This window comes from Lagopus leucura, unplaced genomic scaffold (genome assembly GCF_019238085.1).
Source record: "Lagopus leucura isolate 7727_CA_CO unplaced genomic scaffold, USGS_WTPT01 Super-Scaffold_100048, whole genome shotgun sequence".
Taxonomy (NCBI): Eukaryota; Metazoa; Chordata; class Aves; order Galliformes; family Phasianidae; genus Lagopus; species Lagopus leucura.
Genome location: NW_024962294.1, coordinates 2898022 through 2923465, shown reverse-complemented (window position 1 = coordinate 2923465; position 25444 = coordinate 2898022). Strand labels below are relative to the sequence as shown.

Below are 25444 nucleotides of genomic sequence, written 5' to 3'. Positions count from 1 at the left end.
TCCAACCCAACCCTTCCCTGCTGCAACCATCAGCTCTCATCCGGTGTAAAGGATCACCCAATTGTCACAGCATCATCGGAGTTGGAGGGGGCACTTGAAGGCCCTTGGGTCCTGCTCCCTGCCACGCACCAGGACACCCACAGCTCTGCCAGTGCTCAGACCCTGCAATGCAAGCAGGGGGTGCAGGAAGGAAAGAGGGACCTGCCAGCCTGACGGCAGCCTTACTGCTGAAGGAGTGCAGCTCTGTGTGGTTTTGCTCCACCACCACCATCACAGGGCCCTTCTGCAGAGCTCTCCTGCTTCTCAAAGCAGCTCACCCCATGGGCGTGCACAAGCACAGCGCACTCTTCCCTTGGCCTTTCATCTGCCCTAATAACATGCCTGCTGTGGCACCTATAGAAACTTGCTTGTAGCAAAGAGAAAGGGCTTGTCCAGGGCCACAGAAACGATGTGAGGGATGGAACAGCTGCCCGCAAGGACAGGCCCTGAGGGTCCCCTACAACTCCAATGATCCCATGATAAAGCAAGCATCTACCCTCTCTGCGTATCAGTGGCTGCGGCAGAAGAGCCCACCCCACAGCGTGTCAGGGTTTCCCTTCTGCCCCTCTGACAAAGGGCGGACTCAGCCCCGGAGGGCACTGCAGCCACCCCAGAGAAATCTGTCCTGGAGTCACTTTCTGCCCTGGGGGACTTTTGCTGCATTCGGCTCCTTGAAGCCTCAGGGTGGTCAGGGTGCTGTGGCCAGAGTGCTGGGGGGGGCACACAGTGCTCTGACCGATACAGGACCCCCCCCAGCCAGCCAGGGATGGGACAGACACAAGAGGGGCAGCTGCCTGCAGGAGGGCAGCTCAGAGCTGGTGCTGCCAGGGAGACATCGGAGCAGGGAAAGCACACGGAGCGTTACGCACAGTCTTGCCTTCATGCCTGGAGGAAGAGAGCAAAGCCACTGAAACCAGCGGGGCCGAGTGTGAGGTTTGTAGGCTGGAGCTGTCTGTAGGAAGGCTTTGGCCAGGCTTTGGGGAGGTGATCTGCCTGACATCACTGTGCTCGCTCTTACCCAGCACATGGTGCAGCCAAAGCCTGGGGCAGCAGAGCCCAGAGCTGTGAACAGAGCCCTCTCCATTCAGTGCTGATGGGAAGGCAGTGCCTCTGGTGTGGAAACCCAAAGATGCCCACCATCCACCACCGGTGGTCTCTCACCCGACGAGCAGACATGCTCCCCACTGAGCATTGCTCCTCGCTACAGGAGGCACTGGGTGCTGAGAACAGAACAGAACGGGGCCCAGCAGGCGGTGGGACACATTGCCACGTTTTGCAGTGCCACGCCATTACACTGCAGTGATCTCCGTGCAGAGATGCGCTCAGGCTGGGCAGAAATCAGCATCGCAGCGAGGGCGTAAATGAGGCGATGCTGAGCATCAGTTCCACTTTCCCACCATCAAGGTTCCTATTCGCTCACAGAAGCATTCCCAGGAATCACTCCCGGTTTCTCTCTGGGAACTCAGGCTGTGTGTTTCTCCACTCCTGATAAAGCCTTCCAGCCCCAACCTCAGCGTTGGGGTTACAACAAGGCATCGCCTTTCCTCATCTATCGCACCAGACAACATGCCCAGGGACAACACACCGGGGCTCTGTCCTGGCCATTTTGCTGAGTGCAAGAGATGCTTTGCCCTCTGCATGCACCAAAAGGGGCGCATTGCTGAGCTCAGCTCCACCAGGAGGTCCTGAGGAGCGGTGCTTCACCCCCGGTCGGGTCGCAGCTCCCGGCTGCCCTGCAGTCAGGGCTGTGTCAGTGCAGCGCCCGCAGCCGTAACCCGGGGGGACCCCCAACGAAGCAGCAGAGCTCAGCTATTCCTGGGAACCAGTCGCAACTTGCCTCGGTTTCAAGGCCTCCTCTTATCTTTTGCAGCAACTCATTGTGAAATCTCACCACTGGAGATGTTAACAGCCAAGATTTATGGCTTCTGTAGTTTCCCTTTAATGGCTTCAGCTGGGGAAGCGCTGGCGAAGGATGAAAGATGCTGGCACGGGATGGATGTCAGGAGAAGACTTCAAAGGCTCCCAACACACCGAGTCGCACTGTGATACTCAGGATCCTTCTTAAACCCATCCAATACTCAGCAGCCTCTCCCTCCTGAGCTCAGCCACAGACCCACAGCCCAGCAGCCGCAGCTCAGAGCTGAGCTCAGGGCAGGACTGACCCAGGAGCACGGTTCTTATTGCCTACAGAGCATCGCAGGCTGGTACCCTTCTCCTCTCCCCAGACATCCCCAAATCTTTCATGCTCTGCTCCCAGACTCTATGAAGCACCGACCAGCTCTGACAACGTGGTGATCCTTGCCCGGCAGTAAGAAGGATCCAAGGGCAGTGGAGCTGGTCTGGCACATGCTGTGGGGCATGTGGGGAATGCAGGGCAGGGGCCAGCAGCCACCCCATCCCACAGTGCAGCACTGCTCTCCTTGTGGATGTGGCACACAAGAATTCATTAGAGCAGCCTTGTCCCGTGGCAAATTTTCCTGCGTGGTTGATTCCGGTTCTAAGTCCAGAAAACACTCTGAAATGTGTTAAAACTCATTGCAGTGGGCTTAGAAGTGGGCTAGAACCCACGGCAATGGCTTTAGACGTGGGGCAGAACCCATCGCAGTAGGCTGAGAGATGGGGTAGAACCCGTTGCAATGGGTTAAAAATGGGGTAGAGGCCAGAGGAACGGCGATGCCTGCGGTACAAGCTGCGGCACAGGGGATTCTTCAGCGAGTGGGAGCAGCAAGACAAAGAGCCACAGCCTCCCTGAAAACACCAACTGCAGGAACTCCCAGTCCCCGTAAGAAATATTGCCTGAGGAAATTAAAATTAAGAAGAGCTGAAGCAGCACACGTCTGCCTACACCTTAAGCCCACGCACACCAGCAGGAGCTGCAGTAACGCTCAGCGTTCTCCCACCCCGTGTCCCTGTGACCCACACGTTCATTCGTGATGCCACCCTGCACGCACACGGCCCTCCATGCTGTCCCCATGCCCCAGATTCATGAGTCCAGCACTGCTCCATCATGCAGGGCTGCTTCAAACACACCCAAAGTGCGAGCCCATGTTTATGCTTCAGCCCAGCTCTCATGGAAAATCCCATCAGTGAGCCGTGGTGTTGGTAGGAAAGCAGAGAACAGAAGTGGCTGTGAGAAGGGCATGGACAGAAAAGGCCATTTCAAGCAGCACAGCCTCCCAACTCTTCCCCATATTACTTCAATCAGACTCCTTAAAATAAGAATTCCATCTGCAGACCGACAGTCATCTCCCAGGTCCTGCCAAGCCCTTTGCCGTAGGCAAAGCGGTTGAGACGTCCCTTAGCATCAATTCTGTTTGTTTATTTATAAAGTTCACGTTTGATCTTTGTTTAGCAACCGTTTTCATCTCTCTGTCCAGTGGTAAGAACACAGCAGCTCTTCTCCTGACTCAAAAGAATCATGAGTTCTCTTTGCTGGCTCTGGAAACCCTCCAGCATCAGCTTTGAATGCAGCAAGACCGAGTGCATCCGGAGCAGCGTAGCACTGCTTACCTGCAGACCTTCCTTTTCCTCTCCCAGTTAAGACAGGCAGCTCTTTACTCTTCACATCTTTTCCTGCTGAGCACAGCAGATCAACCAAACCCAAGCACTTGGACATAAGTGCTCCAGGGGAATCCTGCTGTTGCAGAGAACGCACTGAAGTGAAGCCCTATGGCAGCAGCTCCCAGATGCCTGGGATTGCAACGTCAAACCACTGTGAACCATTCACCCTTTTCCAATACCATTTCCTGCTTTAGGTTGGATGAAAACTACCATCACCATCCCAGACCCAATGCCATCCTGGGCCCATCGCCATCCCAGACCCATCACCATAGACCCATTGCCAAGGACCCGCTGCCTTCCCAGACCCAATGCTGCCATGGACCCATCACCATCCCAAGCCTGTGACTCACAGAGCACTTTGGGAACCACTACAGTCAAACACAGCCCCAATCTGTGAGTCACTGCATCCGCCCTTTCTCCTGGAGACTTGGAGACTGCAAAGACATTCAGACACTCAGCTCATGCTCAGCCTTCCTTGTAACGAGTGTCCAAAAGCCCTTGGGCAACCACCTCCAACCAGTTCCCTTTCCATCCCACTCAACACAAAGGTTTGCCCGTTTTCCTTTCTCCTTCCATAGGAATCTCAGCTGCCCTCAGACAAGCTGCTTTATTCCTACACCAAGGAGGACCCTGCAGGGTTTCCTTGGCTTTTTTCAGCTGCATTTTGTTGGTTTGAAGAAATAACGAGAAAACTGTTTCTGGATTTTTCCATGCTGCAATTAATATTGCTGAAGTGTTATGAAAACGGATCGGTTCCACCTCTTTGCCATAAAAGGTCACGCGAAACGTGTCACATGAAAGGTCTTAAAACAGTTTCCAGTGAAAAGCATGAAGGCCATCAGTTAATTGGAAGCAGCAAGTTATAATTAGACGGAATATTTAGCACTAACATCTTCTTCATAGCTCAACCCCATCCCCTCTCAGTGTGTGTGTGTAACATGAGGACCTTGTTCTCCCACCTCATGCTCCATGTGGTTCTGTGTGCACGTGAGCAAACCCAAGGCCTGCAGATCTCACTGCAAAACCCTGCTCTGATCACAACCCCTGCTGTCAGCACATCCATACGGTGCCATAGGGATGGAATCCCACCAAGGGCTTAATGGCTCCACTTCCTTCATGCGCCTTCCTTACCTGCACATGCTTTCACTCAATATGACGACATCGCAGACCATGGGCTCTGGGACGTCACCTGGATTCCACAGGTTTCCTTTCAAAAGGGAAAAAAATCAGACTTGAATGAACCTCAGATGCTCACAAGACAAGCGATGATGGGACGATGCTCCCAAGTTCCACCCCTGGCTGCTGGTCTCTGCTCCATGCACCCACCTGCACCCAGACAGGGGCACCCAGTGTTGACCACAACCAGCTCAGACATACCTACAAAGCACAAGGCAGTAAGGGCTGAAACGTGGGCTAAGAGCACTGAAAGTCACAGTCTGTGATGTCTGCAGACACAAATTCAGCTCTTGAGGCGGTGACTTGGGTGCAAGAAAGTTGGAAATAATACTGAAAATCCATTACAATTGTCACGGCCATCAATTCTTCCAGTTTAACTTTGAAAATGTGGTATCCTGGAGAGCAACGAGACACTCACATTTAAATTCTTAAGAGTTTCCCTGTAAGAATGTGGGAAACAGAGGGGGGGGCACAAATCTTCTCCAAGTTTCTGTAGGAGAATACTCAACTTGTCCTACTGCTCTGCTAAGAGGCACTGCAGCCAGCAGTAATGTGAGCAGCAGAGTGCATTCCACCTGAAGCAGCACTGAGAAAACAAAGATTGAGAGCTGAATCCACTCAGACCTTGCCCAGCAGTTCAGGGCACCGCATTCACGTCCCAGCTTACGCACACCACAAGTCCTCAATAACAACAGAAAGATCTGCTCGGTAGTGAAAATATAATTTTATTTTTAACAATAGCTGCCAGCAGTACACTGGGATATCTGTAAAAGATGTTCCAGAGAGTGAAGGACAGAAGCAAACTACAACAGATCGGATCAACTCTTCAAGTATTCCCCATGCCCTGTGCTGGGAGCCTCTGTAACCCATCCTGCTCCGCTCCCCCCTCCCTCTATGAACACAGCATAAGTTAGTGGCACGGGTTCTGAGGCAGATTAAACATTTTGCACTGGGGATAAAGCTTTCTTCTGAAAAAAAAAAGAGAAAAAAAAATGTTAATGGGATGCATTCAGATCGTACTCTGAGTGGCAAAGGGTGGAAAAAAACTGTTGACTGCACTTTGCCACTTTTTGTTCTCCACTGAGATAGGCATCAGCGGGTTTGGCGCAGGCATCTCCCATTTATTCATGTCTGTGCTCCTTTGATATGAAATGCTAATTTGCTACTTTAGCATAAAAACTCGATTACATCTCTCCTCTTATCATGGAACGACATGCAGCTCTCCATGGGTTCAGGCATGCCCACCGCAGGAAAAAAACCCACCAATTTGATGGGAAAATGCAAACGTAGGAGAGCTGTGGCTGCGCCTGTCCACGAGGGCCATTGACACAGACCTGCAGGAGCTGCAGGCAGGCAGGAGAGCTGCAGGGAGCACAGAACCTTCCAGAAGCTCCCATGGCTCTCAGTCAACCCGCAGCTGGGGATGCATGGGGAATCTCTCAGAGAAGGAAAGTTTTGTTACAAGGAAAAGGAAAGAAAATCATGCGTGTACTCTCCTATGTTCTCCCACACAAAACCAGATGGGTTTTCTGTTCGGGGAACACAAGTCACCTGTTTTAATGGAAAATTCAGAGTGTTTCAGCTTGGGATTAGAGCAAGTTGCTCAGCGTGCTAATACATGCAGCCAGCTTGCAAACTGGAATGCCTACTTGAAAGGGTAACTGCTTCAGAAGGGGCTAGGAGCATCATTTTAAATTTAAACAGGGCTAGATTAATTGCTGTTTGATGAAATTAAAAATGCATTCAAAGATCAGATTGTAAACAAGTTGACAGAAGTCAAGAATTTACATAGTTATGAAAGGGTTTTTTTTTTTTTTTTTTTTTTTTTTTTAATTAATGTCGGGCTGCTGATTGGGGCCAGATGAAAGCGCTCTGCCCACACCAGACGCGAAGGCTTCGCACCACCCAGCGATGCACAGAGCTCACCTGGGGGAGAGCAGCGCTGTGCCCCACTGAGCTCTGCTGAAGCCACAAGGGATTTATGGCCAGCTTCTGCCCCAGCACCACTCAGCTGTGCCTAAGGAGCCAAGAGGACACTGGGCCCTTCCACAGCTGTCACACATTTTGGAATGACCAACCTGGCACTTGCTTGAATTGCGTCCCCAAAAGAAAGGCTCCAATGCTCAACGCTGCACTGTGAGGACATAAAGCATACATTCCTTACAGCAAGAGCCTCAGCTTTGTTTACAAGCGTTCAGACAGCATCATTAAAACACTTCATGCTGAATATAGCGTATTGCAATGGTCTGAAGATTGCCTGGAAAGCAGGGAGAATATATTATCAGAATATATTATCATTACAAGGCAGCACGCTGCTGCTTGAGCAGGTTTGGCAGTTGTGTGCGTTGAGGTGCAGGCAGCACGCACAACAGCAGCTGCACAGAGCTGCTCCATGCTGACATGAATGCAGGTGTGCTGAGTGCAATGGCCTGCTGCTCTCAGAAAGAGCCTCAGACAGCACCAAGGGCCGACTGGGGCTTTAAAGGGGAGCTCAGAATGTAACAAACTGATGGCATCCCTTCCTATTCTCTGTTTTGAAGGGTTAACCGTACGAGCAAGGAGCACCACAACAACCTTTTCCAACTCTACATCAACACAAATGCTGTTATCTGACAAAAGAAGTCATCCCTTTTTCTACATCTCACACTGCAGCACAGACTGAACCCCTACAAAGGATCATTATGGCTGAGAAACTGCATTCGGGGTGAGAACGTGACATCAGAACACAACAACTAAGAAAGGGCGACAGTTAATTCTTCCCAACCAGGTCGCTCTGCAGGATTTTCTTTCTGTGCCTGAACACTCCTGTAATAAGTCACAGTAAGGTCTAAGTGTATCTATGGTTTTCTAGAAGGATGTGTAACAGGCCTTCTAATTGCCTTTACACTGCAGTTCTAGCTCTAGGAAGGCAGGACAAGGCACCACAAGCCACGTGTACAAATGCACATCTCTCGCTCTACCTCTTCTACATCAAGCTAATGTCACGGGTAGATAAAGTAGCAAAAGCAGGATGCTTAGAAAAGTTGGGCTTACCAAAAATAATAGCGTATAAAAGTGTGAGGGCCTTTGTGTTATTGCAGAATGGCAAATATTCCAAGGACAACCGACCAGGAATAGCACTTTCCAGCTTCTGAAATCAGTTAAATACAAAAGTAGCTTTACAAAAAAATAGGCATGTAAGTCTAGTGTTCTTTGGAGTCGTTTATGGTGGTCTCTTAAAAATAACTGAGCCGTTTATTCCATGCACCAAAATCATTCATCTGAAACAAGAAAATTATTTCCCCACTTTAGAAATACTCGAAAATTGGTTCTTAAAAAAATTGCAGTGCTATTCCTCAGTGTTGCAGTAAAAAGATTAGGTATAGTAGTGCAACGATTATGATCATGCAAAGCTGCAATCCAGATGCACAGAAAGCAGTTCAGGTAAGTTTAGTGTACAGGACTGGATTCCACGCACCCTTTTTTGCAGGAGTAACTAACAGATATCCTTTCAGATTAAAAAAAAAGAAAAGGGAACGCTATAATTTAAGGCAAGTGTTATCTTTAAAGGTCACTTCAGCTTTCTTTAGGACAAACAGAACATCAAACAGCTTACAAAAGTTCCCAGAAAGACTTCGACTCGAAGGGCTCTCAGCGTTCAGTTTTGCATCGCCCATCATTGCACTGCTACCCACACGTACAGCAGCTGCTCGTCGCTGATGTTGACACATTTTGCCTCTGACAGCAAAGATCTGTAAGTAAATATCACCAGAAAGACCTATACAAAATAAAGGCTCTGAACTACCGAAAAGAAAGCCACTTGAAATGCTTAAGGTGAACAGATGGCAAGCATCCAATTCTTTTGGTTTCGTGATGTTAAAAGGGCATCCTGACAGCTATTCATGTGCTGCAACTCAGAATTTGGGATAAGTGTGAGCTGTCAACTGCTTTGCTGTTGTTTGATCTCACCACATTCTTGAAGACACAACTAAATGTGAACTCTGCACCGTGAGCTCCTGGCTGCAGTGCACAGGCCTGGACTCAAACTCCCTGATGTTCGAGGTCATTCAAATCCAAGCTTCACGTGTGAGTCCATTCTCAATAATTCCATGACTGTGATTTCAAATCCAAGAGAATCATAATATGTATATATATATATATATATAAATCTATTTTAAAAGCATTGCCAAATAGTTCTCAAATGGCTTTTCTGGAGAGTAAGCTCCCTTCTATATGAAAACAGGATAGACGAACAGGTACAGCTCGATGCGTTGCACATGTGACAACTGTGTTACAGATCTTCTGGAAGAGCAATAAATTCCAAAATACATAAATATTCCTTGTACCATACAGAAAGACAGTATCCCAGACCAATTTGTAGATGGGGACCAAATGTTTGCAAATAAAAGGAATGGGGGCAAGAGAACTCTTCATACCGAAGAACCCAATACCCCACAACAATAGTAACATAACTGCATTAATAATACGACTTGCCATGAAAAGAGGTAAGGAAAAACAAGCCTATAATTAAATCTGCAAACTTTAGGTAATTACTGTACCTGGTCTATCCACCATAACTTTGAATAACTGCAAGTTCATGCAAAAAAAAAAAAAAAAAAAGAAAAAAAGAAAAAAAAATTGCTATCTTATATGAAAAGAGCAGTCTGTTAGAAGCTTTGTTACGGAATACGCAAGAAGTCGTCTCTTTTTGCAAGTGCTGTTTACTTAGTGAGTCTCTTGGCTACATCACTGTAAGCTATTTCAATTTCCTTGTCTCCAGGACAGGTATTGGTGAACTCATCCCTGCTGTAAGCGTTGGTCAGGTATCTCCAAATCCCCGTCATTTCCTTGGGAATCTCAAAGTTGCGATATTTTTTGGCCACCACCTGGAACAGAAGGGTTTGGTTACGAACTGCCACGCTCCAAGCACTTCTCCATCTCTCCTCATTCTCTCGCTCTGTTGCTCTTCCAACACATTTACGTTCTGCAGAACCCGTCCCTCTGGGATATGCCCGGACCCGACAGCACGCTGCCTCACACAGCCTTTAATTCTGTCCTCACCAAAGTAAACACTCCTGCACCCAGGCAGAAGCTTAATCTGTGGCTCCATCTGCAGTACAAAACGTACAAAGGTCACTGGAAGCAGTGAGAAGAGACCAAGCCGCGATTACACAGGTCCACCTCCCCTCCTGCACTTACTCTGCTACCTCCCTTCCAGCATTCCAGACTTTTTCCCCCCCCAGTTGTTACTCCCTGATCGAGTGCAACCCCCAGTTGAGCTCCCTGCATTGTTACTACCATTCTTTTCTGCTAATATTGCACTTAAAGGTGGGATCCTACACGTGACTGGAAGGAGTTGGACTCCAGCTTGCCCCAGCCCACAGTGTTTCCCCCTCACTCAACACCCCGCAGGCCATTTACCTTCACAATGTGCAGTTTGGGCAGCAGGTTGCAGTCTGCTAGTGTCATCTCATTGCCATCCAAAAACTTGCGGGTAGAAACTGCAATATCCTCCATGCTGTTTTCATCTATCTCGTCAGGGAGAGGAGAGTTCAGGTACTCATCCAATTTCTGGAGGGTTTTCAAGAGGCCACGTTCTAAGCCTACAGAGGAAGGAGTTAAGGAAAAAGAAACAAACTACAGCAAGCAAATTTCAAAGCAAATTAATCTTTTGAATAGTGACACCTGATCTAAAATCCAAAATCCACATCACTGTGCTCCCCAGAACAGATGGCACAGTGAAGGACTGCTGGTCCTTGCACAAATTCTGTAGCAACACCACTGCTGCTGCTGACTTGGAATTCACTTGTGGTGACTTGGAACACTGAAACAGAACTGGAATCCCTTTAAACACCACACAGATGCATGTTATCTAAAAGTTGGTTTACACATGAGCTTGCAGCACTTTAAAATTGCTCTAAGAATGTTTATTTTTGGTTTAAAAAGTGGCTTATGTCAGTTTCTTAAGACGTTTCCTAACTGGCTTAAAGTAATTAGCATTAAGCTAAGCTATTCATTTAAACATAATCTCTTTAATGTCACATGCTCAGCTCCAAGGCAGAACTGAGCAAGCAGCTGCGGAGGTTCTGCGCACACAGCAGCAGAGGGCAGCAGAACCCACAGAAACAAAAAGCATTTCTCAGCAAGAGAAACACACAGCTATTTGCCACCCTGCCATCCGCACACACCACAACACACCCCTTTATTGCCAGGGCAGAACATGCTGGAATGCTGGAACACTTCTGTGTCAAACTCACTGTTTCCTCCTCGTCTTCCGCAGCAGCTGTTTTTCAACTCAATGCAATGCAAAGAGTGCATGGATTGTAAACAACACTGAGGAAACAATGCAATGTGTGCACAGTGCTGACTGCAGGGACTTACCTTCGTTAGCCTCAGGTCTGGAATTTTTGATAAATGCAGAAAATTTGGCAAAAATATCCATTCCAGCAGTGTAGGACTCAGGGTGCTTTGGAGAAAGTTTCAGGTATCTAGAAAGCAAAAATCAGAATGATGGTCACCATGTGTCAGCTGGTAGGAAATGGCATTTTGTAAGAAACAGCCCATTTCCATCAAGGGAAAGTTTTAAACCCAACATCCCAGAGGCAAACAAAAGCACATTGCTGCTTTCTGAACCAAGCATTTGCCTCGAGCAGCGTTTGAAACAACCCAAGGCAACAAGAAAAGGCTCCTTCAGCAGAGCTGTGACACAACGGAGCAAAGAGGCAAAGAATGGAACTCCTGCCTGCTTTCTGTTTGCAGGAGATTCTTTTCAAGCTCACATTCTATAGCCCCAGAAAATCACGGGCTCCAGATCCTTTAATAGAGGAGAAAGGCCTTCACACTAAAGGCAATGCCTGCACTTTGCCACTGGCTGTAGTTTAGGACCCACACGTTTCACACTCTTGTGCTGTATAATCTAATGAGCTCAAAAAGTGCTCAGTGTCTTCAGCTTCCAAATACTGAGCACTCCTATCTCTGGGACTCGCTGTCATGTCCAATATAAAGAAATTGGATGTTAGGAAATTACTTTCCATTGGCATTTTGTAATCATCAGTTCTGTGTGATCATCCACAGTCCATCTGCTGACGAGTAAAAGAACTCCAAACTATTCCCAAAGCCTAATCTTCAATTTATGGATGCTAAAGAAGTTCCTAATTAGTGCAAGGAATCCCTCTGAGGCCATTCCATCTAATTTAAGGTGACACATTCTCATTTGAACACTTACTTTGGCGGAGCCAAAACTTCTTCCAGGAACTCTTCAATCTTGTTCACGTCTGTTTTCACTTCACCATTGTAAGTTATAAAGGGTGGATGAGTGCCTGGAGCCAAATTTTGAAGGTCTGCTGGTTTTCTGGGATGAAATACAAAGGAATACAGAAATAAGAATGGATTAGAAAAAAGACTGGATGTTGTGTTGAGGGACATGGTTTAGTGGGAGCTGTTGGGAATAGGTGAACGGTTGGACTGGATGAGCTTTTAGGTCTTTTCCAACCTTGGTGATTCTCTGATTCTCTGATTCTAAGCTTGGGACATCCACGACCCCACCTTTCCATGCTGCAATCCAACAGCACTGCTGGAGGTTCCCAATTTCTTGGCAGTTCAGAAAACACATCACTATTTTTCTTTGCAAAAGCAACCCTACATCTCGATTGATGTTTGATGTTTTCTTACCAACAACTCATTTCAAGTGCTTAAGAAAAGCCACTTCCTTCCTACCTTTCGGATGTTTTTTTTTCTCTCCTCAAGCCAATGGTACAACGTTGGACATGCTGGGACAGGGAGATACACAGCACTACACCCCCAACACGCTTTCTCTTTTCCAAGATCTGGACTACAGAGTTTATATATAGCGTAATCTGCAGGCAGAGATAATCCCCCCCACTCTGCACAGAGCTCCTGTGCAAACAACCAAACCTGAAAGAGCCCTGTGTAAGAATGAGCTGCGTGCACAGCTTCTGCACAAGGTGATTTTTAAATATCGTGTTTAAAAACGACACACCTGAAGCTTCCTCCAGCAAAAATATGAATGATTTACACATCATACCAGCACAGAGGGATGTATGCTGGATGATACCATGCCTTGACCCAAGGGAAACAGAGAATCAAGCTTTGAACGCTTGCTGGTTTTGCTGATGTCTCTTGCTGCTGGAAGGTTTGCTCCCAGCTCCTGTTGTACCAACCCCAGCCAAACAAAGGCTCTCTGCTCCATAAGGAATTGGCTTCTCCTTCCTGCAGTGGGGCTGGAGAGGGAAGCAGGCTGGTAACAAAGGAGGTCAGCCTGAGAAAGCAGAGCTTTTGGGGACAGCACTCAAACGCTGTTAAGCAGCACAGCAACAGGTCTGCTCTGGAAATGCAGCTTTTCTTACAAGATTAAGGTCTCCTGCCACAATTTTCCCCTCCTGCCCACTGCAAGGAGGCAGCAATGGAACACTGTGTCACGGAGTACTTAAGGCAGGGCTGAGCATTTGGCTGTATGTGTAAAAACTGAATAAGAAAAAGGATTTTCATTCTTAAGACCATTAAATCCCCTGCTTTCAGCCAGGTGGCAGAAGTCAGATGTTAATACAAGGAATTAACCATTTTCAGTCAATTTTTAAGCTTCCACGAAGCACGAATTTTCACTGCCCTCTTACTTTTAGGATTTGAGGTTTGCCATCGGTGAAAGCATTAACTTTAGCTGAACACTTCATTTAAATACATTAAATATCTCTGTAACCCACAACAATTAGAGGAAGTCATTGTGGCTCACTTCCAGTTCTGCATTTTGCCTAGATAACATTCCTCACAGGGGATGTCATGTTGAAAACCAACACAGGAGGACCACCAGATTTGCAGCAACACTACGACAAAACAATACCTAACACCAGAAACAATAAACTAACCCAAACCTCATTTTCCAAAGAACCAGAGTGCATATCCCAAGGGCTGTTATGTCGTGAGCCCCATGCAGCACCCCACATGGACTGTGTGCAGCTTTCAAAGAAAGCACAGGTTAACAAAGCACAGCCCACAGCGCTGGGTTTGACTCCCCAGTTTGGGTTTGACTCCCCAGCAGACATGCAACAAACCCTGGCTTACTGCAGTGTGAAGGATCACCCTTGAAATCTAAGGGAAAGCGCAATCTCCCTTAGCAGCCAAACATGAATGAAGAATATTATAGTGATGTTCACTTCAGAGATGAAATTGGGCTGTTAAAAAAGTGTTCTCTACCCACTCAAAGCAATGCCATGGCAGACAGCACCCACCCCAAAGTTTGCAGTGATGTTTGAGGTAGGAGCACAGGCTTAGACAGCCAGCTATCACTAGCTAACTACATGGGCAAACTCCTTAGCATCACTGTTTGGTTACAGAATAGCCACAAGCAGGCTGTGCCTTTGCCACAAACCAGAACAGCACTCATTGTTTCAATAATTCCTTGAAGATCAGGCAAAAGCCAGCCCCAGATATGACACAATCAGAGAATTGTCTGAGTTGGAAAGGTCCCTTAAGGGTCAGAAGGTCCAACTCCCACGTGATGCACACTGATGTCCAACTCTACTGTGATTTATAACTGTGGCAGTACTGAAATGAGAGCCCAAAGAGCAACGTGAAGAAAGCACCAGCAGGAAACAAACCCAAACCCAATGCTGCCACCAGTTCCTAAGCAGCATTTCACGCTGCTGAAGGTGCACTCAGCCCTGGGCAGTCTTTTATATTGACTTATCTCTTTATTTAATCTTCATCTGCCAACTAAAAATGACACAATCAAGACGTTTAAAATAGGATTTCGAAACCCAACTGAATGCAGCCCGGCCCTGAGTGCTGCTACAAGCCCAACAATGCTCTCGGGCTGATTTATGTACTGTAACTCTGCTCGTCAGCAGCACAAATCAGATGAAATGCTGCTTCTGTGAAGGGAAAGAATAAAGGCTCTGTCTGAGCACACGGAGGGAAGAAACGCGTTATTTCTTTGACAGAGCTGCACTTCCCACTTTGTTTGCCCATGTGCCCATGTTGTGTCCTCACAGGAGGACTGAGGGCTGCAAAATGTTCTCTGTGAGTGCAGTGTGATGCTCAGTGCAAGTATGGAGGGGAAAAGTACATGTCACCAAGTCAATGAACCCAGACTCATTTTTTCCAGCATCCCAAGTTGTTGACTTGTGAGCTGTTACATCCAGCCCTGACCTTTGGAGCTGCACAGAGCTGCTTTTACCCTTGAGCAGAAGTCACACTGAGGCTGAAGCATGCTCTGCAAGGGAACGCTGCCTTCTGGCTAGCCAAACAAATTCAGATGCAAAAAGCACACTGCTATCCACTACTCAAGTTTGCTTTCCTATAACAGGATAAAAAAAAACCCACCACAGTAATTAGCTTGAACAATGGATTTGTGAAATCAGTTTCCTGTGACAACATTGGAAGTGCTAAAGCAGAGCCTATCCAGCACATATCACATTCTGGTAATGCTAACAGGGGACAAACCACCATAAAACATTTCCACCCGAGCAGTTGGCATTCTGCAATGCACTGCAATGGGGTACGAAACCATCCAGAACAGTTCTGTTTGTCTCTCCCTCTTCCAAAGCTTTATTAAAGTTTACATCACCCTCTATTCAAACCTGAACCAGCCTCAGTGCTCCATCCTTCACCAGAAGATGTTCAGTGTGCAACAAAATACAGAGCTCATCTGACCTATTCCTGCACTCATTCTGTGCTTTCCCCATCCAACCATTATTACATCTGCAGTAATACCCCACGTTGGCCAGAGAGCATCTTAAAGCTGCAAACAATGGACAAAAGCTGCTCTTTTTTATCCTCTGTTGGAGTGGTCTGCCTCAGCCTTATGGCAGAGAATTAGGTAATACTGGTAACTGAAAACCAGCATTGTCAGAGTCCAAACGGAGGGGGAGAGTGGAGGATGCTTTATTTCTTGAAGCGAAAGCAAACCAAGTCAGTCCCTTCAAAACCAGATTAAAAGAAGAGAGCAACAGAAGAAGAGAGAGAAAAGAAGAGAGTCCAACAGGATTCACACATCTTACACTCAGTTCTTCGGAGAATGCTGCATTCCTATTGGCTTTATTTCCAAGAATAAGCTTTGTGTGCACAAGCAGTTTCTTCTCTCCAGAGAGTTCAGACCCTGACGTCACACTGGTGCTGTGCTGTTCCCACCAGAGAGAAGCAGATCTCTGCTGAATGGGGCATTACTACTTCTAATAAAATACACCCAACCTCAGTAAACTGAGATTCCTCCATTTCCATCTCTCCCCTCTCACCCATTCAGGTATTCCTCCCATGGATACAGGAGTTACAGCTCAGGTGACATGCAGCACTGTGCCATTCCTATATTCCCACTGCACGATAACCAACCTCACCTTAACATCCTTAAAGAGAAGGGTGGCTGCATGTTATTATTTGTGACAGTTATCCAGCATCCATTGGCTACTGGATCAAAGTTGCAACCTGCAATGCTCTGTTTGCAGAGACCCCACGTTACTGATCGGCTTTGCAGGAGAACAGAGGAAGTTTTTCAGCCAGAGGGTGGTGAGGCACTGGCACAGGTTGCCCAAGGAGGCTGTGGATCCCCATCCCTGGAGGCATTCAAGGCCAGGCTGGATGTGGCTCTGGGCAGCCTGGGCTGCTGGTTGGTGACCCTGCACACAGCAGGGGGTTGAAAGCATTCTATGATTCTATGACTATGATGTAATTTTAGACACTAACATTTACACCATGGGTGTTGCTCAGTATTTCTAAGGATTATATATATATATATATATATATATATATATATATATATATATATAATGTTTCAGCAAATAAGCCATGCAAGACTCAGAAGCCCCATGCAAACACTGTACTCTTGCTCCTGAGATGCACCAAGCATTCCTTACCTCTTCAGGTCAACTGTTGTGACACTGAACACCACTCCCTTCAGCCAAAGGATCATGAAGAGCCTCTGTGAGAAAGGGCAGTTTCCTATGCTTTCCCCATCGCTGCCAGCCTGTAGGAGAGAGCACAGATCACAGCTGTTAGAAGGTGCCACATACACAGGTACTCAAAGCTCTTCATGTAGAGGCAGACTCAGCAGCAAATCATGGACATTGCTACCTGCACATCATTCGCTCTGCCACAGAGCAGAGCACACAGCAGGAATGCTCCCAGAGCACTCAAAGGTATCCCTATGCAACACACGAAGTCAAGCACCCTCAGAGCATAGAACACACTTCACATATTGGGGCTCTGTTATTTTATTTGTGTGTTTTCCTCTTGGATCTTCCCACCATGCTGTTTTGGTAGCAGATATACCTACGACTGCAGTGCAATTCACCCCGAGCAGCCACACATTCAACAGCAGTTTCCCAACATCGTTTGTTGGATTGATTCCTTCGTCTTCCCCCAGGCACAGTAATTAATTACAGCCATCTTCCAGTCCATTGCTCATCTCACTGCATGGCACTGCAGCGAGCCAACTGCAAGCAGCAGCTCCAAACCCTGGCTGTACCAACGGCTGTTACAAGGAAGAACAGAGCTGTGCACTCTGGAACTTTGCTGCTCATATTCCAAAGACATTTTTTAATAGGAAACTTATCAACAAATGCTGCCACAAGAAAGGTTATTGTATAACAGCAGTGAGCAACTCCAGGGCAGCCAGCCATGGCACACATCCCATCGCTGCCCTGACAGTGCAGTGTGTAGAGCTGAGCTGGAAAATCTGAGTTTTCAGTGGGATGGAAGCAGAAACTGGAAACCTTGAGTCCTGTTGTAAAGTCTGAGCCCTGGTTCAGGAGTTGAGGCTGCTGTATATAAAAAAAAACCTACAGGATTTTGTGTATTATTATCAGAACGCTTCCAAGAATGATTTCAATCAACCTGGGCTTTAGACATGTGCTGATTCCTCCTCTGCTGCTGTCATTGGACTGTGCTGTAGGACACACTGACTGCCCTCCTCTGACACAGCGCACCAAACAATGATGTGAAATGCAGGGCAGATGACTGGAAGGGCTGAAAGCCTGGGCACTGACTGGTGGAGATCCATTTAAACAGAAGCACAGTAAGGTTTGGGCACTCACCAAAGGAATTGCTTTTTCTCCAGCTCTCTGCCAGTTCCCAGCCACTGAGAGGGGCCCCAGTGGGGAGAGCACAGACTGTGCAAGTGTCAGAGTGAGCAGCAGCACTTCCAAAGGGCAGGGAAAGAAGAAAGCTTTTCATCCAAAGTGTCTCAAAAAGATCCTTTACCTTTAAAAAACTCCAATGCCTTTCAGCAGGGAAGTTGCCACCAGAACAGGAGGATTCAAACCAATTTCTGCCGCCCTCAATTCGTGCTTTGTTGTGGACGATGTACAGCCCTTTTTCTTCAAACCTTTGCCACTAATGAACTAATGAAGAAGGAAAGTTGCTGGGTTTTGTGCTTGCTTTTTGCTTTGCATACATCACAAACTGGTGAGAGAGAGCAGCCAGCCTGGGCACTCAGCTCAACGCACAGCTTTCTGCTGTGCATGCAACCACTAAGGATGGGAGCTGCTGCACAACGAGTGCATTCCTGCTTCCACCATCTATATACCTATCTCTGTGTATATATATTACTTCCCAGACTAATTTGCACTGTGAAGCAGAAATGATTCTATGATACAGAACCTATCTCAGCCTTCAATTGTGAGCAAGCACGACGCCAGGCTCAGCCCACAGTTCCACCCTTAAGGACACAGAGCTCTGCTCAGTCATCTTTAATTCAGCACTTCTGACACCGAAGCCAGGCAGCAGAGCTAGCTAATACAACACATGCTGCCGAGGTCTCATCTCACCTGCACCCATGTCTTCTTTATCACCACAGGATTGTATTATTTCCAGGGGAAGATGGAAGGATCACAGCTGAAATAAAGCACTCTCCAATGCAAGGAGCGCTGCGGTTCGTTGTGCTACAAAGTCTTGGGCCATCTGGAACCCAAAGCAAAATTGCTTTGGGAACAAAAAGCAGTTGGGACTTTATGGCACAGCCCATTTTCCTAAGCCAATCCCAAGGCAATTCCAATGAGGACCAAAAAAAGTCAAACACGTTTATGCCATAATACAACAACTTGTACTGAAACTTGTCTTCTCTCCCAGCGTGAGCATAATATTCAAAACAACCAAGCAATTTGACAGCATCTACTTCTGTTTGAGCATTATGGGCTGCTTAGATTGCTTGAATCAGGAAAAAAAAAAGAAAGGATTACAGCCCACCAACCAACAGCAACTTTAACAAAACAAAATACATTTCCAAAGCTGCAACTGAACAGCTTAACGAAGCACAGACTTTTCTATCTGCATTCAAAGGGTTGTCCCACTTCTGCTCCAAAAAGTCCCAAGTTATTCTGAGCACATACTGGAAAAGGAATGCGGTCAGAACGCCAAGAAACTTCTGGCTTCAATGGTCTTGAGGCAAGGGATTCTGCTTTGTAAGTGCTTGCCCAAGAGGCCCGTTCCTATCTTCCTGCATTGGATGCAGCAGGAGCTGCTGCTCAGACCTCCATGCTGTGTCACTGGGAGCAGCACCGTGCTGCCAAGGCACTGCATTGCTGCCTGGGACATGCATGGACTTCTGCAGGGCGATGGGCTGCTCGATGTCTCTGCAAGAGCCGCTCAAGAGCCATTTTCTCCACTGCAATAGATGGAAGTTCAAGCAAACAGACTAAAAAATACTTAATAATAAAAGATCAGGTCTTGAATTCAGCAATCCGTATCTCAGGTTAACTAAGAAAATACTCTGCTGGGAAGATGACATGAGAAAAGCAGCACGATGCGCGCCCATGGCCCCAAAGAGCAGATAACAATCGCTCCTGCATGCTTCACGAGCAGTGAGCTCATCCGAAAAATAAGCAAATAATCCCATACGGAGCAGTGTTTTAAAAGGAAACTGTTTGTGGGGGAATAACAAAGTGATCCAAGCGAAAAACACACAGCAGCTCAACGCCCAGGGGTGGAAATGCAGAGAGGAGCGGTCCAGCGTTCCCCACATAGCACAGAGAACAGCCCAGCAGTATCAGCCTCAATCCTTCCAGCTCAGCTCCGGCCTTTATCTCACCAAGCTGGATAAACAGAATTCCGTGCTGCTTGCAGGGCAAGGCTTGCAGATAAGATGTGCAGGAGGAGGGGTGGGCAGGCAGCACCTGGGGCAGAGCAGTGGGACAGCACAAGGGATCCCCATACGAGCTGCACCGAGGAGCACAACCCCTCTCTTCAACCTTTCTATGGGAACCTAAAGCTCGGTAGCACTCCACCAGGTTAGCTGTGCTCGTACCTGGAACCATCTGCCAATACAAAAGACTGCGATGATTAATTTGTGGTTTCCACACGACGATCGTCACCCACCCCACCCAGGGGAAGAGCAACCCAAGGCTCCTGGTGAGCTGCGTCATCGGCACTTGGTTTCTCACCAATTCCCACGTCAGCCCACATCCACGTCAACCCCCCGAGCATTTAGGAATGAATGAATGAGCCGACGGAGCTCCCTGCGAGGCCCACAGCTCTGACAGCACACTGCGAACCGAAACGTCTCTCAGCCCATCCAAACTCAATCATTGCTGTGCCACACAGCTGACTCGCAGAGCAGCGACCATTTTAGGACGAGGCTGTATTCAGCCTTGTGATGCCACTCCTATCCTAATTATTAGCAGTTCTGTCTTGGGTGGCTTTGTGCAGCTCTTACCGCTACCTGATTTTTAGCACAGAGCTTTTTTGGGGGAAAAAAAGCTGTGGGATTTTCAGGATGTATGAAAGTAACTTTGTGATTCAGTAGTAATTCATAAAGTGCTTCATCATCTTGGGAGAAAAGACATTATGCCATGGTCATCCTTTGTGAGAATCAGTTCAAAACGTGCATTAAACACTGTCCATTGCTTTCTTCAGTGGAGAAATCAGCTTGATGGCACGAATACAACAACGTGGGGTTATCAGACACAGCCCACACGTGAGCTTCTCCTGATCTGACGTAGGAGAAATAAGCAAGCTCACCTTTTCCACCCCTTTTCAATACGTTTAACAAAGTGACTCAGCTGTAACAAACCCAGATAAGGACAAACGTGTCCAAATCCACTGAAATTTGCTATGACACATCCCTGCAATATTAAGTAGGAAACTGCCAATTAGGCTGTTAAGTCTTCAGCACTACAGGTTTCTCTATAGAAAATCCATCACCAGGGAGTTCCGACGTGTGAAAGCAGCAACACAGCTAAAAACCAACTGCCAGAAAACCAAACCAGAGAGAAAACATCCATAGCCATGGAAGAGAACTGCCTAGCAATGAAAACATTGCTCAAATTCTCAAAACTCACTGAAGCAGAGCTGCAGTTCTGAACGGTACCCCCTGCTAACAGGGCACTCCAATGCTCCAGCAAGGAGAAAACATCATCTCAGGCCGAAACAGGAGTTGGAATCTGGATTCTGGAGCTGCTAAAGCACGAAGGTTTGCAGGGAGGCTTGCTTGCTGTTGCTTCTGGTCCCAGCGCCATCCATGAGTGCACATCCCTCAGCACCAGGATCCCAGATCCTCGTTTGCAGAGCAGAGCTGCCTCCTCCAGGTTGCTGCCTCACCTCATTAGGATCCAGCACAGCGTGTCACACCGGGGCAGCTAAAACATCGTTCGAAGGATTACAGCAACCCACTTTGCTTTCTTTCACTTTATTTTTAGACAAAACCACGCAAAAAAAAAAAAACAAACCTATTTCCTTCATTTAAAAATAGCAGCCCTCCAAAGCACAGACCAAAGTCTAGCCAAAATAGTCATTCTTGAACGGAGCCAAAAAGCTCTGAAGGCGATCCAGTAGCGCTGACTGATCTCATTAGCTCTTCCCATGAAAACACACAGATATGACTTCACTCCTGGATTACACTCCTATATTTAGTTTATACCTAATATGGACATTCAGGGCACAGAACGCAGTCATTTCCTCTCCTCGCACAGAGCTCCTTGCCCTTTGTCTGGCCAACAATACGAGGAATCAGGCTGAACTCCTGGAGAACTCACACACAAAGAAGGCTGTAATTAATAGCAGCTTAGCTTATGCTTTTAACTTCTGCATAAACAAACACTGCATTCTCAGCTCTAAAAATCAGACCGGGTTGGACCTGAGCTGGAAAAAAAAAAAAAAAGAAATCAAAACAAGCTTCAAGAAATTAACCATTATCTTCTAGAGGAAAAGAACAACATTCCGAGTAAAGAATTTTTACAGCCCTTGACGTCAAGGTCCTGTTTAAGCTCCTATGGAGACAAAGTGGTTCTGTTTGGGGGTGTTTTAACTGTTAAGTGTTGGTGCAGAAGAGTGCAGGCCTGGTGTTGCTGCATTGCACAGAATGGTTTGTGTGAGAGAGACCAAATGCACGCATTGGAGAGAATGGAGCCCCCAGATCTCTTTTTCTAACATGCACTGCAGTTTGTGCTTGCAACCCCCGGGTGCGAAGTCCACCAGAGCCCTGCTTGCTGTTCAGCTGAAAGTCCAATGAACTCCCTGGCTGGGCTCCCAGAGACAACGCAGCGCTCAGAATCTGCGAGCTGGTGGTAAAAGAGCTGCAGAGCCACGGCTCTGTGCCCACCCACAGCCCCTCCGCCACACCAGGCTGCGCCCAGTGCAGACAGGAGGGGTTACCGCACCTCCACGCAGCCGTTCCTCACCTCTTTACCTCCATTTTCACCTCCCAACAGGCCAGCTCTTTTAAGAGGATTCTCATGCTCAGTTATTTCCACTCAGTCACAAGCAGCCCCTCTCCCCTCGAGCCCACAGGTGTGGAGCTGCATCCCTCACCATGGCACTGGAGCTTCCAGCCCGGCACAGGGCATACCCCAATGGCCACACAGCAGGGATGCAGGCACACAGCAAAGCACTCACTGGACAGCCTGAGATGTTCTCAGGTGCTGAAGCTGTCGATCTTGTGCATAGGGAAGAGCCTCACCTAACAGGATTATCAAGCAACAGGTCTGCCCCTGACAGGAGCACCGCTGGGAAGCGATGCTGTGCCTCCAGCTTTGCTGCTTCCTCCTATTGATGAGCTGTAATTCAGATAAAGCACACGCTGGTGTGCATCCCCCCCCTGCCACGAGCTCAGTGTGAACAGGACTACATCCCACAAAGATCTCACCTGCCAAATGCCAGTGTGGTTCACAACTGCTGGCACTTTGTGAAGGATATTTATTAAATGTGAATTCACAGCTGTTTTCTACAGAGCAAACTATCTGGTTTTCAAAGCAGGTGCCCAATTTCTCAATGACACCCCATAGAAAGCTGCCAGATACCCAAGGTCTAATTAATTGATGAGTACGCACACGCTGCACAGGTGAAGATGGGGTATTCCTTAGCCATCACCTACATCTACTACATCCCAGTGCCTCCTGCCAGCAGACAGACAACCACAGACTTCCTGTTGGTTGGGTTTTCCTTCTCACACACCTGCTGTCACCTTGCTATTACCAGCACTGATCCCTCCCTGCCCTCTGGGATGCCGAAGGCCGCGCTGCGGGCAGCTCCCATCCCCACCTCCTTTGTATACAGGCTCCGTCCTGTGGTTTCCACAGATGAGTTGTCCTGTTTGACCAAAGCAATCGGGCACGCTTTTTATTTACAGTGAAAATCCACCTTTGATTTCCTAAATTGCAATTGGAAGTGAGCTGTGTGCGTTATATTCAGATCATAACGCCTGAGTTTGTGGCAATGTGGTCTTCGCTGCTCTGCAATGCCACCAGGGCATATCATCAAGCCTCCCCATTAATAATACATGCACACATATGAGGAAGCAAAATGAAATCCGACACATCACTGGGTTCCCCTACCAGCTCTCAGAGGAAAGACTTGAAAAATATCTGTGCTTAGTTTTAAAGGGGCCGCAGGCAGCCCCATGGAACAGCTCCTCGTGAGCCCAAGGAACACTTTATTACCTCCATCCCAGCACCATAGCAGAAAGTGTTTCCTTACCTCAGTCCCCTTCTTATGCACGTCCTCCATCACAGCCTATGAAAACACCACTTACAACAGACAGCCCAAAGGTGCTGCGAGCATCAAGCAGCCCCATACACCCACGACTGAAGGCTCACGGTGTGCCCACCCCACGGGGTTAATAACATTCAACCCCCCCACCTTGGGCACGAAGCCAAGCTCCCCCTGCTTCACAGTTCTGCTCACCCAGCTTTAACCATCACCTGCTGCCATCTCCTCTGCTCAGGTCACGCAGTTGCTGCCCTTCTTCAGCTGCAGACATTTGGCACAGATTTCTCCCCTTGGTCACAAAGTCCTTCTGCTGCCCCATTGGAACAGCTGCTGGCTGACAGCGCTGGGGCAGAACCGAGAGCCCACATGCTGTGCAACGCAGAGAACTTCAAACAAACCCTTTCTAACTCTTGCTCAGTAACTGCAGGCTCTGCCAGACTGCTCCCGGAACCAGCAGAAAGCTGTGAAACAAACACAGACGCTGCGCTTCCCATTGACAGCAAGAGATTAAACCAAAATCTAGCGCTCCTTAAGGAAGACACTGTGAGCGCCTTTCATTACTCTGCCTGCATTTGCATGGAGGGATGAGCTTGGCAAAGACGGACAGCAAACAAAAACCACTGCTGCCATAAGGCTGAACAGCATCAGTGCGGCGTGGGACAGCAGCAACGCCCAGCAACAACTGCCGGGGCGGCTTTGGGGTGGAGGTGTTCTTCCTCTGCAGGATTTTCCAGGGAAACAACCCTTACCTGAAGAGCACGAAGGCCAACAAATCCAAATGCTTCCTAACCTGAACCTTGTCCCGAAGGCAGGCAGCTCACAGCGCTGCAGAAAGGCTTCCTCCAGGGAGATGGCATGGGCCGGTCCTGCTGAGCGCAGCCCTCATACACCCTTGCTGGTAAAGTTTCAGCCAAAGGTGACAGAAACGTTCCCTGCTTTTTCCTTTTCATAGACACCAACATCTCTGCTGGTCCAACACCGAGCAGAATCCAGGCTTTTTTTGCTTAAAAAGTGATTTTGCTTTCTTTCACACACGAAACACTCCTCGCACAGCAAACTCACAGCCCGAAAAGGGCAACACCCGACCCGCTGAGGATCCCATCCACCCAGCAGAGCTCCCATTCAGCGGCTCCTCGCTGCAGGTCCCGGCGGTGACACCGAACGCTTCCCGACAACCAGAGGCGCCGCATCGCCGCGTCACGGCACCGTTCGGAAAGTTCAACGCGAGCACCGAGGCGCTTTGTTTCTGGGGCGGCTCTATTCAAAGCAGCCCGGAGCAGAAAGAACGCGGGCACCGCTCATCTCCCGGAACGGAGACGGAACGGAACAGCGGATCGGCACCGCCGCGCCCCGCAGGACGGGAAGCGTCGCGTTACTTCGGGTTCCGACGGCCGACGGGGCCGATAGGAGCGACGGGGCCGCCCGCCTCGCCCCGCCCATCCCGGCCCTTTGTGCGCGGCCGCCCCGCGCGGCGCCACGGGCGTCACCCGCCGCCGCCCCGCGCTCCCGCGGCGCTCCCGGCGCGCAGCCCAGGACGGGGAACGGCGGCTGGGGGCGGGAGGAGCGCGGCGGGGAGAGCGAGGGAGCGGGCGGCCAACGGCCGGAGCGCCCCGAGCCGCGCCCGGACCGTACCTTAACGAAGAGCTCGATGACGGGCTCCTTATCGCCTTCCTTCAGCCCATTGACCGGCACGGACAGCGCCATGCTGCAACCGTCGCCGCCTCTCGCCTCGCCCGCTGCCGCCGCCGGGACGGGACCGCCG

The 25444-nt window shown here is 48.5% G+C and overlaps 1 protein-coding gene and 1 long non-coding RNA gene across 2 annotated transcripts; both read right to left on the bottom strand.

The window, feature by feature from the left end:
* Window positions 1-5481: 5481 nt before the first annotated feature.
* On the bottom strand, window positions 5482-25444 carry CLIC4 (chloride intracellular channel 4). The gene is made up of 6 exons (XM_042885074.1): window positions 25315-25444; window positions 16620-16729; window positions 11981-12106; window positions 11137-11243; window positions 10177-10358; window positions 5482-9641 (listed from the first exon to the last, which is right to left on the bottom strand). Exons 1-6 carry the CDS (start codon window positions 25384-25386, stop codon window positions 9477-9479), a joined length of 762 nt encoding a protein of 253 aa, XP_042741008.1. The 5' UTR covers window positions 25387-25444; the 3' UTR covers window positions 5482-9476.
* Window positions 21415-25058, bottom strand: LOC122187511. The gene is made up of 2 exons (XR_006181338.1): window positions 23895-25058; window positions 21415-21837 (listed from the first exon to the last, which is right to left on the bottom strand). It is a non-coding gene; the product is annotated as an uncharacterized LOC122187511 (long non-coding RNA).